General features: G+C 36.4%; 2 protein-coding genes and 1 long non-coding RNA gene across 3 annotated transcripts; 2 read left to right on the forward strand and 1 right to left on the reverse strand.

Moving 5' to 3' along the window:
* LOC116204430 (acyl-CoA-binding protein-like) lies at positions 1-1,527 on the forward strand. Its single transcript, XM_031536499.1, has 4 exons — positions 1-157; positions 806-923; positions 1,027-1,089; positions 1,191-1,527. The coding sequence occupies exons 1-4, from the start codon at positions 146-148 to the stop codon at positions 1,268-1,270; spliced, it is 273 nt and encodes a 90-aa protein (XP_031392359.1). The 5' UTR covers positions 1-145; the 3' UTR covers positions 1,271-1,527.
* A 158-nt stretch (positions 1,528-1,685) lies between these two features.
* On the reverse strand, positions 1,686-6,073 carry LOC116204429 (urea-proton symporter DUR3). Its single transcript, XM_031536498.1, has 9 exons — positions 5,638-6,073; positions 4,740-4,847; positions 4,530-4,625; positions 4,350-4,432; positions 3,932-4,152; positions 3,514-3,776; positions 3,139-3,377; positions 2,390-3,039; positions 1,686-2,279 (listed from the first exon to the last, which is right to left on the reverse strand). Exons 1-9 carry the CDS (start codon positions 5,833-5,835, stop codon positions 1,987-1,989), a joined length of 2,151 nt encoding a protein of 716 aa, XP_031392358.1. The 5' UTR covers positions 5,836-6,073; the 3' UTR covers positions 1,686-1,986.
* Positions 6,074-17,455: 11,382 nt separating this feature from the next.
* LOC116205538 lies at positions 17,456-22,766 on the forward strand. The gene is made up of 2 exons (XR_004156524.1): positions 17,456-18,206; positions 22,175-22,766. It is a non-coding gene; the product is annotated as an uncharacterized LOC116205538 (long non-coding RNA).
* The last annotated feature ends 1,482 nt before the right edge of the window (positions 22,767-24,248 follow it).

A 24,248-nucleotide genomic window follows, 5' to 3' on the forward strand; every position in this document is an offset into this window, starting at 1 on the left:
ATACAAGCCTTTCTCTCTCTCTCCCTCTCTCTGTCTCTGTCTTTTAAACGGCCATTACCGTTCTGGTTCGGACTTGCCGTCGACGCAGAAGAATCTCCTCAGCCAAAGCCAGCAAGCGAAGGGGAGAGAAGAGCTTTCCATTGCAATGGGTTTGCAGGTCTGATCCCTTCTCCCTCTTCTTCTACTCTGTTTCTCTGCTCCTCCTTTCCCAACCGATCCGAGCATTCCTCTGTCATGTCGTGTCGCGCTGATCGACGTTCCTTTCAAATGTTGCACGGAGTTCTCCGCTTGATTCGTCTTCTTGCATGGTCTTAGGCTTGACTGAATTTGACTTCTTCTGTCTCCATTTGTCGATAATTATTTTGGATCCTTACTTGATTGTTGACTGAATCTGACTTCTGCTGTCTCCAGTTGTCGATAATTATTTGGATCCGTACTTGACTGTTCGCTCGTTGAATGAAATGGTGTTTGATTGACCAATTCTTCATGTCTTGATCGGTCTCTATGGACACCCTTTCTGAAATAATTTCTCGGAATTTCCATCTTCTGTCGATCAATTTCATCTCAAATTTCTCCATTTTGGTCGGCAATCTTGATGTTGCCGAAGCATATACGTGATGGTGCATGCATCTCTGCTTAATCAGCCGAGTCTAAGCCATTAGCTGCATTCATCGGCGTGATCATGCCGAATCCAAAAAGTGTCTCCATCACCACTGAAATTCTTAGGTGTCGTTCAAATTCGGGTTTTTCGAAGGAGATGTACTGGAACTGTGTGATCTCACCGGTTTACCGTTTCTTGTGGCAGGAGGAGTTCGAGGAGCACGCCAAGAAGGCAATGACCTTGCCTGAGAACACATCCAACGAGAACAAGCTCATCCTCTACGGGCTGTACAAGCAGGCCACTGTCGGACCCGTCAACACCAGTATATCCTTCACCATCCACCATATGATGCTTTTGTTTCTTTACTTTGACTTCTATATTCAAGATCTGTACAATTCTGATACCGATGTACAATTCATAAACAGGTCGCCCTGGAATGTTCAACATGAGGGACCGAGCAAAGTGGGATGCCTGGAAGGCCGTTGAGGGTAAGCGGATTCGGCTATAGATTCTGGTGTTAAGGGCGTTATGGTTCTGGGGTTGTGTATCTTCCTGAGAATAATTTGAATCCGTGTTTGTTATTTGGCAGGGAAATCGAAGGAGGAAGCAATGGGCGATTACATCACCAAGGTGAAGCAGCTCCTGGAGGATGCTGCTGCCTCTGCTTGATGTTTCCATGCTGCGTATTTCTCTTGCCCCTCTGGCCTCTAATGTTTCAGAACTTGAAAGTAGAATGTAATAATTTAAACCGATGTACTCTCGTGTGTGATGCTTGAAATATCCATCTGCCGGAATCATCGCTTAATCTTATCAGCAGCTATGCCTTTTGTCATGGACTTTCCGCTTCTTTCTTGCTGCTCTGGTTTTCGACTTTCCGCTTCTTTGTAGCTAATATAGCCTTTAAAAAACGTGCTTTTGAAAGTAGATTCAATGCAAGGATGTTGTCTGTGAACATTTACTGCTGCACTACGAATGCAGCTTATGGCTTGATGCGCCCAAGCGAATGTGGCTGTGTTTTTGGTTTTGTAGATGAATTGATGCCTCAGCTATGAACATGTATCGCGACCTGCGCATAATTGACCCGCGCATAATTGATCTCTTCATTGGGGAAATTTGTTCTGGTCAATCAGTTATAGCACGAGAGACATACACCAGAATCATTGTGTTATACTAGGGAAAGACGTGATTTATTCCATTTACATTGTGTATGGGAACTGTTGTACAGATTGGCGACACCCTTGTAATCAACAAAGCCCTTTAACAGGATGCTTTTGAGCACACGAAATGAGCTGGGCCATCGGTCACTCTCTTTGCGCGGACTTTTAACACCTTTTGATCACTTTGCGCTGGCTTTTAACACTTTCTTAACATGATCATACGGGCAATTAGGGTGTGGGTTGGACTTGTTGCTCGGCTGCCTCCATCTTCTTGATCTTCTCCTTCTGGAGAAGGTACAACCTCTCGGCTTCAGGCATCGAAGTGACGATGGAATGCAGCTTGAGGTTGATCTCCTCAATCTTCTCCATAAGCATGTCATTGGTGAACATTCCGATGCACACGCTCCGTATCGTCTGCCAGCTCTCCATCAGAGGCAGTGCGATGATCGCAGCGGAGCCTACTGTTCCCCATGCGATCGAGATGACAGCCCAGAATGTGAAGTACCCTCTACTGAATTCCCCTGCAACAAGAATAGGAAAGATAATATACTTAAAATTGGCCATAAGATTTGGCTGTTCATATCACATATTGATCCAAATGATACCAACCGAGGCTCGGAAAGGGACTTACTTGCAGGAAGAGACATGATAGGCCACACGACCACGATAACGAGGGTAAACCCGATACCCCACTTAACAATCCAAGCCTTGGCTTTCACCAGCTTCTCCTCCTTGAACTCCTCGGCCGGCAGCTCGCTCTGGACCTTCTCAACTGTCGTGATATCCTTTGTGGTCTCCCAATCGTAGTTCTGTGGCCAAATCATACTGCAAATGGCGTGAACAGCCCCTCCAAAGAGGATCGACACGAGGTTGCCAGCGAGCATCGGAGCATTTCTACCAGTTGTTTCCAGGTTGACTCGCCCGTATTCAATTTTTGCAACAGATACCCAAGTTATGATCCCAATGAGACATCCAATAATCGTCCCGAGAATTGCTCCAAACGCGTTCGCCTTCCTCCACAGGAGCATGAATGCGATTGGAAGGACTGCAGAGCCGATTATGACTCCCATTGCGAGGTACATCCACCCGAGCGAGACTCCAGCCTTATTGAGGATTACTGCTAACAATCCCATGAAGCACCCAAATCCAAGGATTATGCTCCTAGAGACTAGCAGGATTTTCTTGCCTGTTGCATTCGGGTTAATGTAAGTTCGGTAGATGTCATATGTGCAGAGTGAGGACACTGCTATTAGCTCCGAGGAACCGGCAGAAGTCACGGCCCTGGTTTGACAAGAATCCCGTGGTTCGTTACAGTAAATTACAGCCATGACGAGCCTATGGTTAGAAGGAAATAGAAGAGCTAGTACTGAAGTGTCTTACATGAAGAGCATAGTGAGGAGTAATACAGATCCCGATTTTCCCATCAGGGCAATTGCGGTAGCTGGAGGGACAAGGCCGTGGCTCGCCTCACTTGCATTAATTGGTAAGTCGAGGGCCAGAGCTCCAAGGCCAAGCGAGGTCGCCAAAGAGAATGGAACAGCAAACCATACAAGTCCGCCCAACAAGTATCCCTTATGCGTCGACGAAGGTCGTGCAGCTATCGCACTTACCCAATATCCCTGCAGATTAACAATATCAGGAACTGGGAGCTTTCGAGTGAAGGCATCGTGCAGTTTTTTGTAATTTGACACGAAGAATCCAATCTCAAAACTTAGGATAGACGCACTGCATAGCAACTGCTATTACAGAACTTACATTGTCTACAAAAACTGTGCCAAAGTTCCCAACAATATTGATGATTCCGAAAACAAGCCCACCAGAACTCAACATGGTCAAGTATGACCCTTTGTAGTTGCCACTCACAGGACCACAAGATTGGCCCGTATGGGAAATCGGCTCCTGGCATATCCTCGATCTGCTTGATACCTCCAGAAGACGCCTATATACGACGCTAGGACTTCCGAGCTCAGAACTAGCAGTGTATACTAAGTACACAAAGATGACTAAAACCACATGCACTGAGAAACAAAAACGTAGAATTAGTATTGAGTTCACATAAAGATATAATATTATGATCCAGAAGACATGGAAAAAAGATTATCGGTTTTCCAATTTTTGTTTTCCACTTCGTGGAAAGATACAAATTTAGTCATTCATTGTTAGATACGAGTACCTATAACAGAATGTATGTAGCTTGCCAAGAAGGTGGCTTTCAGACCACCGGCTAGCGTGTAGATTATCACCCCAAGTGGGATCAAGAAGCTAGCGGCGTAAATGTTCACCCCAGTGAGAGCATTAACGACAGCAGAGCCACCGAGGAGAAGCATAGCGGTCACAATTATATTCGTCATGAAGCAGAAGACCAAAAAGACGATATGAGCCGGAGTCCCCCATCTGAAAGAGAAAGTCGACTAGTCATGGTTTGAGCCTGTTGTTCCCTAAGTTTCTTTACCTTTGCAGAAGAGGAAAATATGGAAACACTTGTTTTCTCCATTTTTTCGATACGAGAAATATGAAAAACAGGGAAAAGCTTACTAGGACGAATGGTCCCTGTAGCTTCAAACAGCCATTCAGAGTCGTATGTAACATACCGTGCTTTTACAATTTCGCATACAGTATGAGCATGAGGAGCCTTTCTTTTGATCTCTATGGCCATAATCCCGAACAAGAGGACCTATTTCAATTTCATTAGCATTTGCAAAAATTAATATGCCAGTTTAGTCTTTTATTTTATGAACTCATGGATTGGTCGACATTATATGTGAACTTGCCTGAATCGTGGCTCCGCTGGCGTACCAGAAGGGTCCGCTAACTCCATATTCCCAGGCAACATTGGAGCTTTGCAAGATCGTGGCCGCCCATGTCCACTGCACGAGCCATCATCCATGAAAAATACAAATTAATTCAGCAGAGTATAACTATAAGGTACATATTTCTCGAACTGCAAAAAAAATCAGGGGTTCTGAAGTTAAAGATATCACCTGCGATACAATCACACTGGCAATGAGCCCTGTCTTAACACTCCTTCCAGCTGTGTTGAACCATTCCGAGGTGTGGCGTGACCCAACATAACGTTTTTCTAGCCAAACCTTATCAACAAAAGGTTTTACGATTACAGCAAGTAAGGTACTTGTTTTGGTCGTGTCATCCCAGAAATTGGACCAACAATTTTAAGAAGAAACTTTCTTTCGTATAAGTCAAGAAGAATCCTAAATGACGGGGACTATGTTCCTCTGTGTCCTTTGAGGATTAGTCTATTAGGAAACCCATTTCCAGAAAATTCGCAGTAGTTAATTCTCAAGCGACAAGATCTCAGATCAGTGGCAGATTCAAATGATGACTGACTGTATCGAAGGTCGCAATGCTTGTTCCCGACCATCAATGTAAGGGCCTAGAAATGTTCAAAATACGGAAAATTCTTGAATGCAAGAAAAAGAATATTGAAGAATCATTCTGGTGCAGATCAATCCCGACTGTCCGTTTATCATCTGCACAGTCATGCAAACCGCAGATGATCCGGTTGGACTGATACTCAAAGAAGGTGGATCAAATGAGAATTTCGAATACTCAATTATTAACTCTCCCCCATACAAATCATCAGCAGAATCAATTAACAAAAATCCTGCCACGTTATCTATCAACGGATCCAAGGTTTCAGGAATCAGAGAATCTCAAGAAACACAGAACAATAAACGGTAATAAATTAAAAAAGATTCAGCAGCTCTGCAGTTTTATTATGGTACAGACGGCTTTCCAGTAAGGCCTTTTTCTGGATGGATATGATTGAAAACCGTTATCTTTGAGACAACTACATCAACTGCTCGGAATAAAACCGCTGGCGAAGCCAAAAGGAAGTCGGAAGAAATACGAAGTACCAACCAGGAAAGAGGTGAAGACGGCGAAGAAGGCCCCGAACCCGAGAATCACGGAGTACCCAACTCCCTGGTTCAGCACGGGCTTCCCCCCGAAGAAGCTGCTGTCCCTAACACAGCTCCCTCCGTCCGCCGACACGTGATAGTACTTGGCCCCGAATCCCAGAGGCGGGCACTGCGTTAACGAGTTAGTGGCAGCCGCCATCGACAACGCGGGGCCAAGATTTCACTTCACTCCCTCCCCGCTGTTGTATATTTCTCTGTCCTCCTCCCCCACTCTCATTTCATAGCATGAACTCGACCGGTTCCTTTTCCTATCAGGTCGATGGTGACAAGAAGAAAGACACCAAGCGAATCCGGACTTACAGAGAGAGCCTCCCCGTCGGTTCCTTCCTTGTCGGACGATGCCAAAGTGATTAATAATTGAGACTTGAAATCAGAGGCTGTTGATGCCTATGAAGTCAAAGATGAAGCCATTGGAATCTTTCTTACGTATGACAAAAAGAGACGAAAGAATCCTATTTTTTTTTTCCATCGAAAAAAAGGAGACGAAAGAATCTCTTTGAAAATTCCTAATCTTCTTAATTAGCTGTTGCCTTCTCATTATATTCTAGTAGAGAAATGGATCCCTGAGTTTACTTACCAAAAAAAAAAAAGTAAGTTTATAGACTCCTGGCCTTACCAGAATACAATTAAATTTAGTACTCCTAATGGACCGCAACATGAAGTCGGAACTTATCGAGCAGGAATCAAGGTGCGGATTCTTACGTATCATCGTGATGAATTCGCGCTGGGACTAATCGACATTGATTATGGACTATGGAGTTTGATCCGGCGCGGGAGAATCGATGCACAAGTTGTCGTTCTGACAGGACGGTCTATGAATAATAATCAGATCCGGGTCAGACAATTCAAGCCCATAGAATGGCCCACTTGGAAGTTGGAGTTTTCAGTTTGCCTTTTTATTCTTTATGGAGAAATCGAATTTCGGCTGTTGTTGGTATGCGGAACTAGAATTGCTGAAAAATACGTGTTAATTTTATATTAAAGATACTATTATGGCTTGTTTGATTTTAGAATTAAAATTTTATTATACTCAACTCAACTCTATTCTTTCACAAATTCAACATTACAATCATTATTGATTTATTTTTTCTTTAAATAATAATATTTTACTCATATTTTTAATCTAGTTATTTTTATAATTAATTTTTTAATAATAAATTTCATATTTACTTTATATCTATATATACATACATATATATTCTCACACATTCATATATTTTTCAATATTTATAATAATTATTTTTTTAATCTTTTTTTATTTCCCAAAATTGAGTTGAATTTAGTTAAAATCTCAACTCAAAAATCAAACACTCCATAAGTTAAAATTGCCGAAGTACTTAAAATAGAGAGAATAAATGTAAGCAATTTTCATAGACACTTATTGACCTGCTCATGTTTGCAATGACCCAATTTGGTTTTGAATTTTTCTAGAAAATACTATTTCCGCTTAAGAAATTGTGGAAAATCACTTATTCAACCTTTGACCGCACTCCTAAATTGATAAAATCATTATAAGAAATTCACGGTATATTGCACGAGGATCCTCCGCCCAAGATGCCATATGATGTGGTAAATTATCGCAAGAGGACCCTTAGCCATAGATAAGGCTAATAGATCACCCGTATGAGTTTCTCATACAGGTTATATCTGGTATTTGGATGAACAAATTGAAAATACTCATCAAAGATATGCCCCCAGTTTTCAAATATTAGGCTAATAGATATTTATAACTGCCCAAACGTAATCCATTTCATTATTCATTCAGGAACACTTCGCCTGCGATTGGGCAAAAAGTCTAAGAAAAAGTGTATCATAAAATTTGCGAAAATATTTATTTGTCCAATCCTTCTGCAAAACTTGCATGGTAAGGTTAAGACCAAGGATTTTTTATGATTTATCAATTAAGCACTGGAATGGATGCAAGATTTGGACTGAGGGAGGCAAATATATTCTTTTTCTCAAGGAAATGAATAAAAGAAATTTTGTTAAATTTTAAAATATAGTGTATAAGTTTTCTTAAGATTTTAAATTAATGGGAGACGACTTCCATCTCAGTCCCGATCCATCCCTGATTAAGTGAATGTGTCATCTATATATAATATTATATAAAGTCTGAAGTAATCGTCGGAGGTCGCCACCCACACATATTTGACAAAATGGAGCATTCTCATTCGTTTGTAATTGCCCACGTTAATCAATAATATGTATTTAATACTTATTGTGAATAAGATAATTTTAATGGCATGAATGTTCAATATGATAATTAAAAAGAAACTTAGTATATTATAGTAAATTGATTTACAAACTCAAAAATCATGAATTTTGAAAATAACATAAAATTTATATACTTTATTACTATCTTATTACATAAAAATATATCAAATTTTAAATTAGTATATTAGAATGAAATAATTATAGATTAAGTTAAAACTCAAAATAAACATAAATTTTCATATTAAAATTAGAAATAAACTAATTATTCGAAATCGTGAATTTTAAAATTATATAAAGTTGTATACTTTACTATCTTAAGGAAAAATATTTTGAATTTTAACTTATAAGTATACTAGACTGAAATTATTTACAAATTTAATTTAAATCTCAAAATAATTTTTTCACAACTAATTATTTGCTTGAAAATGTAAAGAGCTTTTTAGAAAATTAATAACATTTTAATTTTCATGAAAAACTAAATACATTTTGAAATTAAATTGTCTCATTATTAAAAAGTAAATAATTTTAATTAAAGTTCTATGTAAATTAAAATTCTTTGAGTTCAAAATTTTAAGATTTATGATTGATTTATTATTATTTAGAAGATGTGAGATCTAAAAATCAAAGTGGCTTTTATAATTTTGATATTAAAACTTCAAAAGTTTTTTTAGAAACTAAAAATCTAATTATTTACCTTAATTTTAATTAAAATGAGGTTATTAATTAGATTATATTAATTTATTTAGAAATTATATAAATTTAGATATTTGAGTATTTTAATAAAGGTAGTCTACTATGTTACATTTAATAAATATTTTATACTCAATATTAATTTGAAAGTTACCAATAGATAAATTATAAACTTAATAAAATTTAATCAAATTAAATGATAAACTACAAATTATCACAAATAACAATTCTACGCAAAGCGATGGTGAATTGGCTAGTTATATTATTATTATATAGATATGTGGTTTTTTTGGCCGAATAATACAGATATGTGATTAATGTATACTCTGCGTGTGTGTGATATTAGCACCATTAATGTTATATTGCTACAAATTTAACGATTTCTTCCGCGCCATCAATTGGAAGCTGGAGGAATGTGACGAATATGCGTAAAGTCGCTCGTGTACCATTTGCTTCCTCTTTTTGGGACAAACAGGATACATTTACTCTCCATGTTCTGGAAGAAATGGATCGCACAATATTGTTACAGGAGGGACATGAATTTATAGGGAAGTAAGATGCCGCTATCAGCGCTCCTGATTCTTCCGATTTGCTGCAGCTCTTCTTCGACTTCCACTGTGGTCACGGTACCTTCTCCGCGGGCGAGCTGTTGACGGGCCATCTTGAGCTTCCGAGTGCTGTGGCGTGATGTTAATAGTATATTTCTTTCGAGTAATATCCGACGAGTGAAAGCTATGGCAGTCAGTACTCTATCTATACACATAATTAAGGACCCGACCAGTTCCTCCATCTATCCTAGAAAACTTGCAGGGGAAGATTGTCGGTCGATTTTGGGACGCGGAAAATTATTATCAATTTTCTTTTCTGATGGGAATTCGACCTTTTTTCCCCTTTATTAATTAACATATATAATTTAATATTTATATTAGTGGAGTAATCCGTGCATACAAGGGAATCTTTATTTATTTATTTATTTAATATGTGTTATATAAGAAAATTAGACAAGGTTATTGCTCACATTCAAGGATCATTGTATTTCTAATAGTTGCAATTCAATTGGGATCCATAAATAATACTTCTTTGCTAAAATTTTTTATATCAACATATAAGTTTGAATCTTATTGGATCAAATTTTCTATTGTAGTTTTAGAATTCAAATTGGACTTATCTCGTACTTGCTTTATAGCTACGTAAGACTTATGTCATAACTAAATAAAACTTATCATTAAGTAAATATGGCAAAGTTTACTTGCATAATATTAAAAAAATGTATTCTCCAGCAAAATATTCGAAATGTTTTGGCTTTACTTATAACGAATAGATAGATAGATAGATCAACAGATCAATGAGGCTGTTATTGAATGACCTTTTCCAATTTTTTCGTGTGTGTACTCTAGTATATCCAGAAGCCCAAAGGGCCATGATTAATCCAGTTCGAGCCGGCTCGATCCACTAAAAGGGTAAAGCTCTCACCATATGAATTTTTTCCATTCACAAGGCTTGCATCCGAGATATTGCTTAAGAAAAACAAGCGATAAATCTCTTGCATCAATCCATATTGGTTTATTGTACAATCTTTTGGAAATAACATAAAAATATATGACTTTAGTGTTAAATCTAGCACGCCGTTAAATAGTTCGTCAATTCTAGCGGTATTGGCTAACTAGACATTAACGGTGTCACCCGTCATCATATTATTCAATGAGTGAAACTCATGTTTTTTATTTAATAAAAATAATGCTGAAAATTTAAGAAAAAGAAAAGGGAGGGGGGTAGGAGGAGGGTTGGGAGGAAGCTAAGGAGGAAGGAGGCCGGAGATGGTGGCCTCGATTAGGGCCACCACCCCCAAATTGGGGTCGGTGGCCATCACAAGGGTTGCCACTGACCCCTATTTGGGGAGTGGGGGAGGGGGGTGGTGGCCGCAATCGAAGGAGCTCCAATTTCGAGTCTTCTTCGATTCCTGCAATAGTGGCCTTGATTGTGGCCACCACCCCCCAATCGGGGTCAGCGGCGTGATTGGGGCCACCATTGCCGGACCGCCTCCTCCCTTTGTCTTCAGTCGACCATTCGCCTCCCTTTTTTTTTAAAAAAAAAATTTCAGAATTATTATTTATTAAATAAAATAATTTGAGGTCCACTCATCGAATAATATGGCGACACGTAGCACCGTTAATGCCTAGTCAACCAATATTGTTAGAATTGACAGAATATTTAATGATGTACTAGATTTGAGACTAAAATAAAATGTCATGCCTTTTTGTGCTATTTTTGAAATATCGTGTAAGAATTGAGAATTTGAGCAAAGGTAGTACTCTTTTTTTTTTTTTTAAATTTTACGTATTAGCCCTTTTCATATGTATTCTTTATACCACTCTACCAATATTCCAATTCACCAGAATTACACTTACAACTCACATCGACGTCTCAAACGCTTCACCACCACTATCATTTCAGAATCCAAAGTTCCAAACCTTTAATGATGTAATATATGAGCTACTCGGGTATAATTTACGATGGACGAAATTATAATGTACATATATATATATATATACACACACACATAAAATACTAGACGTATATACACAAATTTTGTAAATTTAACTATAACCGATTTTTTTTTTAAAAACCCTGGTATTCGAAACCCGATTAATCCAGTCGAGTCGAGTCGACCCACTAAGAGGTAAAGTTCTCACAGCATAGATCTTTTGCATTTACGAGAGTTTAAGACCTTGCTTAAACGAAACAGGTGTGGAACTGTTTGAACCAATCTATGTTAATATAATCGACTTATTTTTAGTTAGAATTAAACTCTGTACCATCGATATGAAAAGGGAATAGCTATATATATACTCTATCTAGTAAGTTTTTTTAATAGGAATCAAAATAAAGGAATAATAAAAGTTGAAAGAACTAATTACACGGAAAAGTATTGGCGCAATAGTTTTTCTTTTTCTGAACAAAAGGGACGAAGAGTACTAAAAGAACGTAGAGGGAAAACAGAGGCAGAGAGATGGATGAAAATGTGAGTTGACGATTTTCTGTCTTTGATTTGACTATTTTGTCTTTGATTTAATGATTTTCTGATATAGATATGTATAAGGATTTTTATTTCGTTCACACCATGTGAAAATCAAATCAATTCTTCACATTCGGCTTCTTAATTAATTTGATCTTTTTAATTAAAATTTTATTTTACATATAATATAAACTCTCTAATTCAGCCACAATTTATCATAGGCAACAATCTCACAAAATACGTAAAGACCATACAAACTTGCATGTTCGTCTTTCATGAGTAAATTACCAAAAAAAGAAACATGAAATTGCGAAATAAACCCTAGAGATATATAGAACTAATGAATGAATCACAAAAAATTATTTTTAATCAGAGTTTCCAAAACGAGGAGGGACTAAATTGGTGGCTCAAGAAAAGTAAAAGGATGACAGTGATATGGACTAAATTGGTGGCTCAAGGAAAGTAAAAGGATGACAGTGATAGTTTTGAAAAATCAGATTAAAAAATTATTTTTTTGACACCGTTTTGTCCAACGAGACAGCCACGTCAAATATCCGTTAATGACATTGACGGCTGGGACTAAATTGATTGACGAAACCCCAACGTTTAAGCGAAATTGATGGCAAAAATTGATGAGGGATTTAAGTGGTAGCAAGGTACAAGTAGAGGGATGACAGTGATAGTTTTCTCTAGAACTAATGAATGAATCACAAAAGAAAAAGAAAAATGATAAACCTCACAACTGCATAAAACTAATACCTAAAACAACTTCAAATTGAAATTGCTAGAAAATGATAAACCTTACAATTGCAAAGAACTAATACCTAAAACTTCTTCAAATTGAAATTGCTAGAACCAAAATATACATATGTATGTATCTAAAGTATTATATCATATCATGAAAGAGATGAAAGTCAAGAAGAAAATCTTATGACAATTTTGGAGCTTGGGTACAGAGAGAACAAAGAAATTGACTAATCTCAAACCATAATTAATGATTGTATGTGTAACACAAACACATCAATAATCAATAATTGTATGTATAACACAAACACATTGATTTGTATCGATATAAACATATGCAAATTTTCTGCAATATTAGCCAACCAGACTTGTAAATCTGAAAATGGTCTTTGTATATTTGATTTCACTTTCAAGCCGAGAAAAACAAAAGTAAAAACAAGCAAGGGAGTTGACCAGATCCTACTGCATCGAGATATAGCTAAGCACGCGAAGCACCTAAACTCACAGCCTTAGAACTTGTTCGGAAAAATCACCAGCTTCAGTTAGAAGATAATTTTTCTTCTAAATGTAATGTTTCTGTTTGCTTTACAAATGCTTTGCTTTGGATGAGCTGAGATGTATCGTGTACATAGTTTAATTTGATCAATGAAATTCTCATCACTCCCCCCCCCCGCCCAAAAAAATAAAAAATAAAAAAATTCGCAGAACTTAAGATGACAAGTTCATCCTCAATGTAGGAGAGGCAAGCTCATCACACGGACAAGAGAACACGATACAGAGATTCAAAACAATAGAAACTCATTTTCCGGCATCCGAGCTGGATCTTAATTAATCCAGCGATCTAATCCCCATAGTGTAATCAAACAGATCTACACTCATCGCGCTCGTTGAGCAAACTCGTCTGACCAAACATTGACCGATCAGTTTAATACACAACGTTTCGGTTCATATCCGGTAGAAATTAAATGGAGCGAGTAGCATCAAGCAAAAATTTTAAATAATGATATGGCGAGAAAAAACTAATAAAATTATTTTAATTAAGAAAATTTATCACAATTAATCGAGTGATTAATACTTATTATTTAATTTATTACAATTTAATTGATATTTTCTCACTTCATGTAGCGAGATAGGATTGACAAAGAATCTCTTGGTGGTGTATTGCGTTGATTGGTTGTTGGAGTTTGTATTTACCCCGCGGGTCCCTGGTGCTGTCTTGTTAGAATCTTTGGATTACGAGGAATTTGGAGATAGTGGGAAAAATTTGAACGTAAAATCAATTTTGAAATGTAAAATAGGTAGTAATATGATATTTGTTAGATATAATAAATTACTAAGAATATAGGTGGTAATATAATATTTTGTTCATTTTCGGAGAATTTCATGTGTTTTTGATGCAGTATATAAATCGAATAAGTTAATTGCAATAATAATAATAATAATAAAAGATACTCACCCAAAAACAATTGCAAAAAAGAAAAAAATAAAGAAAAACTAAATTCAGATATAATTCCTAGAGACTTGCTAGGCTTTAGCTAAGCTAGCTAAATTATTTCCATCGGACCAGGCTAGGAACATGAGAAACATGAAAGACATGGTTGTCCCTGTCCTCTCGCCAGCAATCTCTTGGACGCAGCGGATCGGTAAAATCTTTGTAATCGGCGACATCGGTTTTGAGGCTCCATTTCGAGCCCATGCTGTACACACATAACTTCCGGTCGATCCTCATGATCAACTCAGCTTTCTCTTCAAGAACCATCAACAGCTCAGATCCCCCAAGGCGATCGAGAATCTTGGGACAAGTTCCTTCTACGACACAATATCGGAACCAGATTGGATTTCGGATGTCCTTCAAAACCCACACTTCGAAACTGTTATTGCACCAGACACAGGGATTTGATAGCGGAATGCTCCATCGGCCGATGCATGCCACAGGTCCGTCCTACTTTGACCGCTTGGCAAAGAGGGAGAAACCTCGGTAGACAGGAGCTCACGAGTTGCGATGTCCATAGATAACAAGGTTGTCTTAATCGACCGTCGGCCTTCCTCGATCTCTATGATCAGCCAGTGCAGCTTTCCTTCCCTGAACAGAGCTGTCTGCACTGACCCTTCGGAGCTCGGTACTGTAGGTAACAACTCCATCCACGAGGGCGAGTCTCCTGATCCTCCACAGCATCGTTGGCCGCCCAACTCAAAGACGTAGCATCTCCGACCGCCGCCTACACCATCAGACATGGTGTTGTTCCTCGTGATCCCTACGATCTTGTACCGCTTGTCACGAGAATCATACATCAAGACCCAATGGCAAGTCCCCACTAAATCAGGTGCAGAACCCGCTGGGCCGGGAAGCAGCTCGTAGTCTCTCGTCACGGGATTGCAAACAAGCAGTCGAGTAATCCTATCAGAGAAACTGTTTGCGTCAAGCTCAATGAGAAGCAACCCGTCGCAGGAGTCCACTACCCAAAAGTCCGGGGTACAACTTTGCACTCGGCGCTCATCAGTAAAGGAGGGAATATTCCGGAAACACTGTTCAATTTCAATCCATGCCATATGCTTCAACCCCCGTTCGATGACATGGTCGAGCGATGTGAAGATGAGGTTGTCATTCGGAAAGAAAGTGAACGTGTTGAAGATGATCCCCAACCGAGATTTCCAGCGACCATGGTGTGACCTCTTGAAGTCCTCGCTGTCAAGAATCAATCGCCGCCAGCGCTTGCAAACACGCACCGTCTGAATGAGACTCTCGAGGGGCAGTCTAAGCAGAATCTCGACCAAAACCTCTTCCGGTAACGGTAACGAAGAGACATCTGTGGACTGCTTCTTATCATCAGCATTACTCCCTTCATGCAAAGCGGTCTCTCCCTCTCCCGCTGATGTTACGATCTTCATATTCTGAGCGTGCTATCTCTCTGATTTGAACTGAGAACGACAACTCGTGGAACCATAGAGGACTGGTTGATTCATGATCTTTTTATACCACGATTTAATTAAGAAAAAATACCAAATAATATCCAGCAAAAAAATCAGAATTTCCTGATTATTAACGATTTCAGTTATCTCTTCCATATCAATTAATTATATCCCGAAATAAAAGTGCGCTTCTCCTGGATTATATATATATATATATGGGGCCAGGCTCCCGGTGGAGATCCAGCTGATTATATATATATATATATGGGGGGAATCAGAGATCGAATATTGATAGAACAAAATATAATGGAAGGAAAACAGATCAAAATATGTATCACAGTCCTATATATCTTCGCGTATATCTTGGCGAGAAAGCAGCGATTACTGTCCGTCCGTGTCATGTCAATGTATAAGGCTTTGCTTGGTTCCGGACAAAATAGATAATAATGGTTAGAAAAAGATACGTGCAAATTAATAATGATTATGTTATTAATTTAAGGGACAAATGGAGTGGAGTGGAGTAAAATTGTAACTCCAAAACCAGATGTCCCCCTAACACACTTAGCTACATATCAGTTTACAAAACTTTTTGTTTAAACTCCATCTCATTTTATTATATATATAGGGAAAATAGTCCCATATAACATAATTTTTACCTTATTTTCACTTTCTAATACGTTTTTAAAAGTTGTTACGATCTAACACAAATTACCATTTTATTCCCGGATCTAACACACCATTAAACTCCGTCTAAAAATCGTTAAACACCGTTAGACGGAGTTTAACGACGTGCTAGATCCGGAAATAAAATGGTGATTCGTGCTAGATCGTGACAACTTTTAAAAACGTGTTAGGAATTGAAAATAAGGTAAACATTGTGCTATATGAGGCTATTTTCTCAAAAAATATTTACCCTTCTTTTCGATATTATGATTTTGATAGTTTTTGTGAATCGTACGATCTCAAAACGAGGTGAAATTTTTATCTCATGTTCCTGATGTTATTCACACAAATTTTTAGATTTTTCTGGGTAGTAAATCTTCAGATAAAAATTATTTATCTCTTTTTTCGGTGTTGTGATTTAGATAGCTTTTGTGAATCGTCCAATCTCAAAACGAGGTGAAACTTTTACCTTACGTTTCTGATATTATTATAAAGCTCCACACAAAAATTCAAATTTTTCTGGATGGTGAATCTTCAGATAAAAAATAATTACCCTTTTTTTCGGTGCTCTGATTTTGATAGTTTTTGTGAACCGTCCGATCTCAAAACGAGATGAAAATTTTTCCCCATGTTCCTAACATTATTTTAAAGCTCCTCACATATGTTTATATTTTTTTGGGTGATGAATCTTCAGATAAAATATATTTACCTATCTTTTCAATGTTCTGATTTTGATAGTTTTTGTGAATCGCCCGATCTCAAAACGAGATGAAACTTTTACCCCATATTCCTGATATTATTATAAAGCTCCACACATATTTTTAGATTTTTCTGGATAGTGAATTTTCAGATAAAAAATATTTACCTCTTTTTTTTCAGTATTCTAATTTTGATAGTTTTTGTGAACCGTCCGATCTCAAAAATACTTGAAAATTTTAACAATGTTCCTGATATTATTATAAAGCTTCACACTAATTTTTAGATTTTTCTGGGCGGTGAATCTTCAAATAAAAATGGAAAATTAGTCCCATATAGCACAGTTCTTACCGTATTTTCACTTCCTAGCTCCTTTTTAAAAGTTGTCATGACCTAGCATAAATTACCATTTTACTCCCGGATCTAGCACACCGTTAAACTCCGTTTATCGGTGTTTAACGATTTTTAGACCGAGTTTAACGATGTGCTAGATCCGAGAATAAAATTATGATTCGTGCTAGATTGTGATAATTTTTGAAAACGTTTTAGGAAGTAAAAATAAGGTAAAAACGGTGCTATATGGGACTATTTTCCCTTATATATATATATATATATATATATATATATATAGAGTAGATACCACATCTGATCTGCAAATATTATGTTTGAAGATTATAACACTCAATGTGTTTAGTTCCTAGCTTTCCTTTTTAGAAATGAAGGGCATGACCATACGTGAAGCACGTTTCTTTTATACGAAATGTGGATATGCATGTTTAGAATTGAAAATACAGGTATTTTAGTGACCTTTTGTATTATGAAGAGAGCAAACCTCGTCTAATTACATAGACATTCTTGGTGAATGGCAGAAGGCGGCACCATTAACAAAGGTACGGTTAGTCGGTGAATTGTCGAAGGGTATCAGTCTTTTAACGGGATGTGACAGACACAGGAATGGGCAAATAGAAGGGAGTGTGTTTTTGGCGGGGTTGACGAGGATTAAAAGAAAACATGTTTGCTTTCCGATGAACTTGGACACATTCTACCCGTTTGATCAAATAGTGTATACTTTAGCTCCTTTGTGCCTCTTTGAAAATAATTAAGCGGGCCAACCTTGACTCTTGTTTTGTGCTTGTTCTCTTCACAGAACCACCAAGAAGATGACGAAAAACAAAACTCATAAATTCAAATCGATCAAAAACAAACTCCACAATCCCCCGCCCCCGCATCGGCGGTACCTGCATGGGGAAGTCGTCGCAGGCTCCATCACCATCATCCTCTCCGAGGCGATGCTCCTCTCGCACCTGAAAGAGTAGGATCTCTTCACCATGAAGTCTCTGGATCGATCGTCCGACCCCGGGTTCACCCTCCTGGGGGACGGCTCCTCCCTAGTCTCTCCAACAGCCGAAGAGGAGGGGGGCAGCTATGGAACCCCTACCCCCAACCCAACGGACCTCTGTCCCATTCCATCTTCTGCCACCACCGCAGCAGCTGCTTCCAGTCTGCTCCGCCTCTTTCCTCAGTAAGATTTGGCTTCTCAATTCGACAACCATCTCGGCAACCTCTGCTTATCTCTGGTATCGTCCTCCTTCTCTCACCGGCTGCTCCTTTCATTAACCATGCTCGAGCCACTGCATCGACTCAAATGAACATCTGCAGCGGATTCTATCTTCATGGTCGATTAGGTCGATTCATCGATGAGATTGATTAATGTGCTTTGATTAGAGTTAGGGAGTTGGGGGATACGGATTTGGGGGTTAAGGATTGAGTCCAGATAGCAAGGGCTTGGGGTTTACAGAGGGGAAAACAAAATTAAAAAGAACAACGGGAAATAAATAGAAGAGATGGAGGAAATAATAAAATATGAAAAAACAATAAAATAAAGTCATCGTGTCAGGTCAAATTACGGCACGTTAGAGGGTTCCGTCGAATTTTGAATAGCAGACGGACGAAATGAGCAATATGATATACATTTAATATGTTAAGGTCGAAATTGATATACAAATTTTTTTGAGATCAAATATGATATAACATCGAATATCTCGAGGGACAAATTGTTAATTTAATCTTTTGAAAATTATGGAAAAAAAGGAACGTTCAAACTATATGTAGTAGATCATTTTGAAAATTCAAAACTTGAATAAAAATATATTTTATGAAAATTTCATTCTATTAGAAAATATTATTTAAACTTAAAAAATACATAAAATTTAAAAAACTGAGATTTATTAAATAATTTTAGAAAATTTACCCAAAAAATTCCAAAAATCAAGAAAATCCCATTGGGTAATCTCGGTAACAGTACGTTTGATTTCAGAGTTAAAGTTTTGAATTTGTAACTTTGATTTTGATTGTGGAAAAAGACAAAAAAGTAGGGTTTGTGGACCCCACCAGTTTTGTTGTGTAGTGTATGAGATTGTATATTAAATAATATATGGGGCCTACCAATTTGAATTTGGAAAAGTATGTTTTGTTATGTAGTTTATTGAGTTAAAGTTAAAGTTAAAATTTTAATGCAATCAATCCAACCTCTTGCACTTCGGTTTCATATATATCTATATCTATATTATATATACTTTGAAGTATAGTTGTTTCTCCAATTTTTTTTCTTATATTTTGCCCTTACTTAAATAATGATATTACAAATTTACCCATTTAATTAATGAATAAAACCAAACTAATCTATGTCTATATCTATATACAATATTAAAAGCCGAGATAAAACATTAGAAGAAGTCACATAGGATGGGCTTAGACTCTAATTGAGTGACTTTTTGAATCTTAACCTACAAAATTTTGACAAGTGGCATAAAATTGTGGTGCCACATCATTCATGAAGTACCAAAAGTCTCTTAATTTATAAAAGTAAAAAAAGTTACTAACCGAAAGAATTTGGAAAGCTCCTAACTTAAATGAAAGTCCAAATGTTTATAACCCTCGGAAATCTAAAAGTCTCCAATTTGAGGACCTTTGAATTCTATATAGTTGACGTGTATCTCTTACTATTGATGAAAAAAAAATTTCTCTATGAATTTTGATAATTGGGGACCTATTATTGCATGATCAAAAAACTAAAATATTCAAAATTTCTGAATACTATTACAAATATGGAAATTAAAACACTCGAACATTCAAGAAATATTATGTAAATATCCCAATTTTATATATGATTCAAAAAATGCAAGGAAAAAAAGATTAAAAAGATAATAAATCACCCACGCCCGACCCTTGCCAGGGGTGGCCTCATCTCCAACGACCTCATCCCGAGGAAGGTGGTGGCCGATGAGGGTAACACCCACGGCAAGTAACCACCTGCTTTTAAATTTTTTTTTAATTAAATATAAAGTATATCTATTTGGACTTCACAAATGTGCCTCCTTAGAATTTTTGTCAATTTTGGAAGAAAATTTGACAGCGGACTAGAATTGAAACGAAAATGAAACGTTTGATATTCTCGGATAATTTTTAAAGGGTGGACTAGATTTGAAAAGAAAAGGTCGATGTTATATAGCATAATCTCCTCTTAAAAAGTTGAAAAAGATCAAGAAACGACTAAAAGTATATTATATTGATAAACAAGAAAAATTAAAAATTTCAAAAGATATTTTATAAATGATTTCATTTTACAAAAAATATTTATTCAAAATTAAATAATAATATAATGTAGAAATTGAGTTTTGTTTGATATGTTAAAATATTTCAAAAAATAAATTAAATAATATTAAAAAGTAGGAATTGAGATTTGTTTGATATGTTAAAATATTGCAAAAATATAAAAAAATTCGAAAAAATTCCTCATGTTTTTTTTTGGGTAAATTACAAAAAAAATCTAAATTTTGTAAAATGTCTCAATTTTGTCTTAAATTTTGTTTTGTAACAGAAAAAACCATAAGTTTTCTAAAATGTCTCAAAAATGACATCCGTTATAACTTCCGTCAATTTTTGCTGCTGATGGTAGGTTCCTTTAACAGTCCACGTAGGTCACACGTAGGCTGGTGGGTCCCTTTAACAGTCCACGTAAGTCACACGTATGCAAAAATTGACGAAAGTTATAACGGATGTCATTTTTGAGACATTTTAGAAAACTTATGGTTTTTTTGTTACAAAACAAAATTTATGACAAAACTGAGACTTTTTACAAAATTTAGGTTTTTTTTTTTTGTAATTTGCCCTTTTTTTTTTGCCTAGAGAAAAGTCCATTTACTAATCTTGTTTTCCTTTAAAAAAAGATTAATAAACAAATTCGTAAGTTCAATTCCCCTCCGCAAAGTCTTATATATTTTCTTCCTCCAAAATGGGGAACTTTGGTGGGAAAGAGAGAGAGAGAGAAAAAAAAAGGAAATTTGAGTAGAAATAGTTCTTTAACCGACAAAATAGTTCAGCGTTTATTCAATTCTCATAAAAAAGATTTTAAATTCGAGTCTTTTGACTGGAAAAATTTCGTAATTGGGAATATTTTATTTCTTAGTGAAATAACTCGGTTAAAACTTAATTAATGAGAATCCATCGAACTTCTGGATTGTAGGATATACACCTAATTGTTTTTTTTGTTAGCATGTTTAAATATAACTTTACCATTGACCTTTACATGAAATGAAGCAATGAACACAGAAGTTCTCTTACTTTTCGTTTCTTAATTTGTTTTTCCATTCTCTCTTACTTTTGGTTTCGTTTCTTAATTTGTTTTTACATCAAATTCTGTGCTTCCATATGGATGTGTAGAGGGCATCATATAATATCTACTGGTCATGAAGTCTATGCATTACACGAGATAGAACATATTGTCTTTTTTCTTTTTATCAATTGTATTATATATCATATACATGCTTATTTTGAGCAATAATGTTAGTAGAAATATATAGTTTTTCATATATAAATATAAAAAATTCAAGATTATCAAATATTATATAGATGGTAGAATGTTTTAAAAAAAATTCAAAAATATTCTATCATCATTAATATCTTATTTGATAATTAGAAAATATTCCGCTTTACTCTAATTTTGTCAAAAAGTATCTTTCGATTTTTTAAAAAATACAATTTTTATTAAAAATTATCATAAAATTTTAAAACTAAAAAAATGAAGAAAATCAAAATTTATCATATCATATATTTAGTGATTTAAAAAAAAATCATTTTTATTAAAAAAAATCAAGCGTTCTGAGACCATTTGATTGGGTCCACCACAGCTCTACTTTATATTATACATAGATATAGATAGATATAGATATTACATTTGAAAAGTGGCAAAATTTTAAAATTTGATAGTTGCGAATTACGATATATACTTCAAGTCTATCGCCTGCTTCAAGCACAATATGCAACTGATTTAAAGAAGCCGAGACCGATATATCATAGTCATACCCATATATTGTATAAGATCGATTAACTGCAAAAGATGCACACTGAAACTTAAAAAAAAAGTGTTAAAGGTTAATCGACTAACATGGTATTTCTCTCGCACGTTTAAATTCATGCTTCTTAAATTGTGGATCGGCAATTAATTGATGAATCAAGCTTTTTTTTTTTCTTCCTTGATATGTAGGTAAATTCCGACCCATATAATGCTGCGAAAGTCCCAATCCAATTTGATTGATAATGACCCATGAAGGCCTTAGCCCCATCGCCAATGCCCAATTGATTTTCCTATACTCTACATACATCATCATCTCCATGGAGGACACATAAGGAAATTCGATACACTCTTACACAGACACTTCTATCATGCTTCTTGTTTGGGCATCCGACGGAGCTCTCGGGTCGCCTGAGAGCCCTTCTTGCAGGTAAGAGACGACGGCAGAAGTCGGGAGGAGCAATCCAAAGATTTTTTCAGCATCATCCCCAATCAGAAGCTGCAAACTACTCGAGCCAGCAGCCCCCTTATGTTATTATTTAGTTTTTTAATAAAGAAAAATAATAAAGGACTAATTTCCTTGAAAGAGTGGCGGCATAACATCCGATTGCCCGGAAACATCATGCATGTTCCCCTGATATTAATAGTATTTCTCCACAGGAGAGGGCCTTCGTCGAACCTGATGCCCGGTGGTGGCTGGGTCCCTCCTAGCTATTGTAGCCATTGCTGATGGAGACACATGTGCTTTCCTGTTAGTGCAATATAATTTCCTTTCTTTTTCCCACTTTTTTTTGTCGTTATTAGAATTTTTTTTATACATCATAATATTCAGAAACAACATGCTTTGGGTAGCCGAATTAGCTTCCTAAGAGAGAAATTTCTCGGCCTGAATTTTTTTCATTCATAATATTCGAATTCAAAATCTTATTTAACGAGATCAAATATCGAATCACTCAAATTAATCAAAAGGTGAAATAATGATTAGGATTAACAACTATTTCCCTCCCCTCCAAGAAATTGGAAGTCAACCTTTTCGGATAGGTTTGTCCATAATTCGGTCCACACCGAATTTAACCGAACCAAAATATTTTCGGTTTATGGTTTGAACCAAATGGACAGCCCTAGTTTCATACTCCAACAATTTGTTCTGTACAGTAGAGTATCCTTTGTTGTACATCAATAGCCATTTACTCATTCCTTAGATTATCTAGATCCTTGAATTTTTTTTCCTGAGAAGATCCTTAATACCTTAATCCTTCATCTTCGTCTTCATCTTCATTTCGAGAAGGAAACGTATTCGTTTTATTGAAGAGGCTGCAGAAGAGGGTGGAAGAGTGTGGAGATTTGAGGCTTCATCTGAATTAATGAGATTTTTTTTCGGTTTATTTGGTTTCAAACCGAAACCGGACCTAAATTCTTCGGTTCGGTTCTCAGGAAGTTCGGTTCGATTGTCAGTTAGGATTTTCTGCGAAAAAATACAATTCAATTTTGTCAGTTTGGGTTCGGTTCGGTTTGAACCGAATGGACAGCCCTAATGAGACTTCTTTATCTTGACTGCCATCTATACAATACAAAATTGAACGAAATGAGATATAAAAAAAGTAAGAGACGAAAAATGGTTGTTGTTTGCTCACATCTTAATACATAATACCAGCTTGACAAAATGATCTAATTGATATATATATAATTTTAAAAATCGGTTAATGTAAAATTTGGTCAATGATCTAAATTAGTCCATGAGCCTAATTATGGAAAGATAAATAAAAGGACAGGAAAAATTTCAATCACGAAAACCAAATTCAAAACATCTCGTTCTAGATGGGTGCGTATCGTTGTATTTAGGTATGGATGCAAGATTTTGATCGAGAGGAGGGCTAAGATTCTTTGAGAGGAAATAGAAACATAAACTTTCCGACTTTGGAGGGCGAACAACAGTAATTTCATAAAAAATTGAAGGATAATATACTCATTTCTTTAGAAAATGAGAAATTTAGTGGGGGACGAGTGTTCCTCTCGACTCCCCTCGGTCCATCCCTGACTGTACTCAAACCCATTTCTCTGATTGATATACTTTTAAGGGGTGATCAACATAATAATAATAATAATAATAAATGTAAAAAAGAGTTAAAACTTAAACGACCCAATTCTTGTGGAATATATCTTTTAGGATGAAATTTATTATATGTTTGAATTGTCAATGAGATAGACCAGTCAACAACAAGAAGATAATCAAATGCTGGAGCGTGTCAAACCAGGAAACACGCAA

This window comes from Punica granatum, chromosome 4 (assembly GCF_007655135.1).
Source record: "Punica granatum isolate Tunisia-2019 chromosome 4, ASM765513v2, whole genome shotgun sequence".
Taxonomy (NCBI): Eukaryota; Viridiplantae; Streptophyta; class Magnoliopsida; order Myrtales; family Lythraceae; genus Punica; species Punica granatum.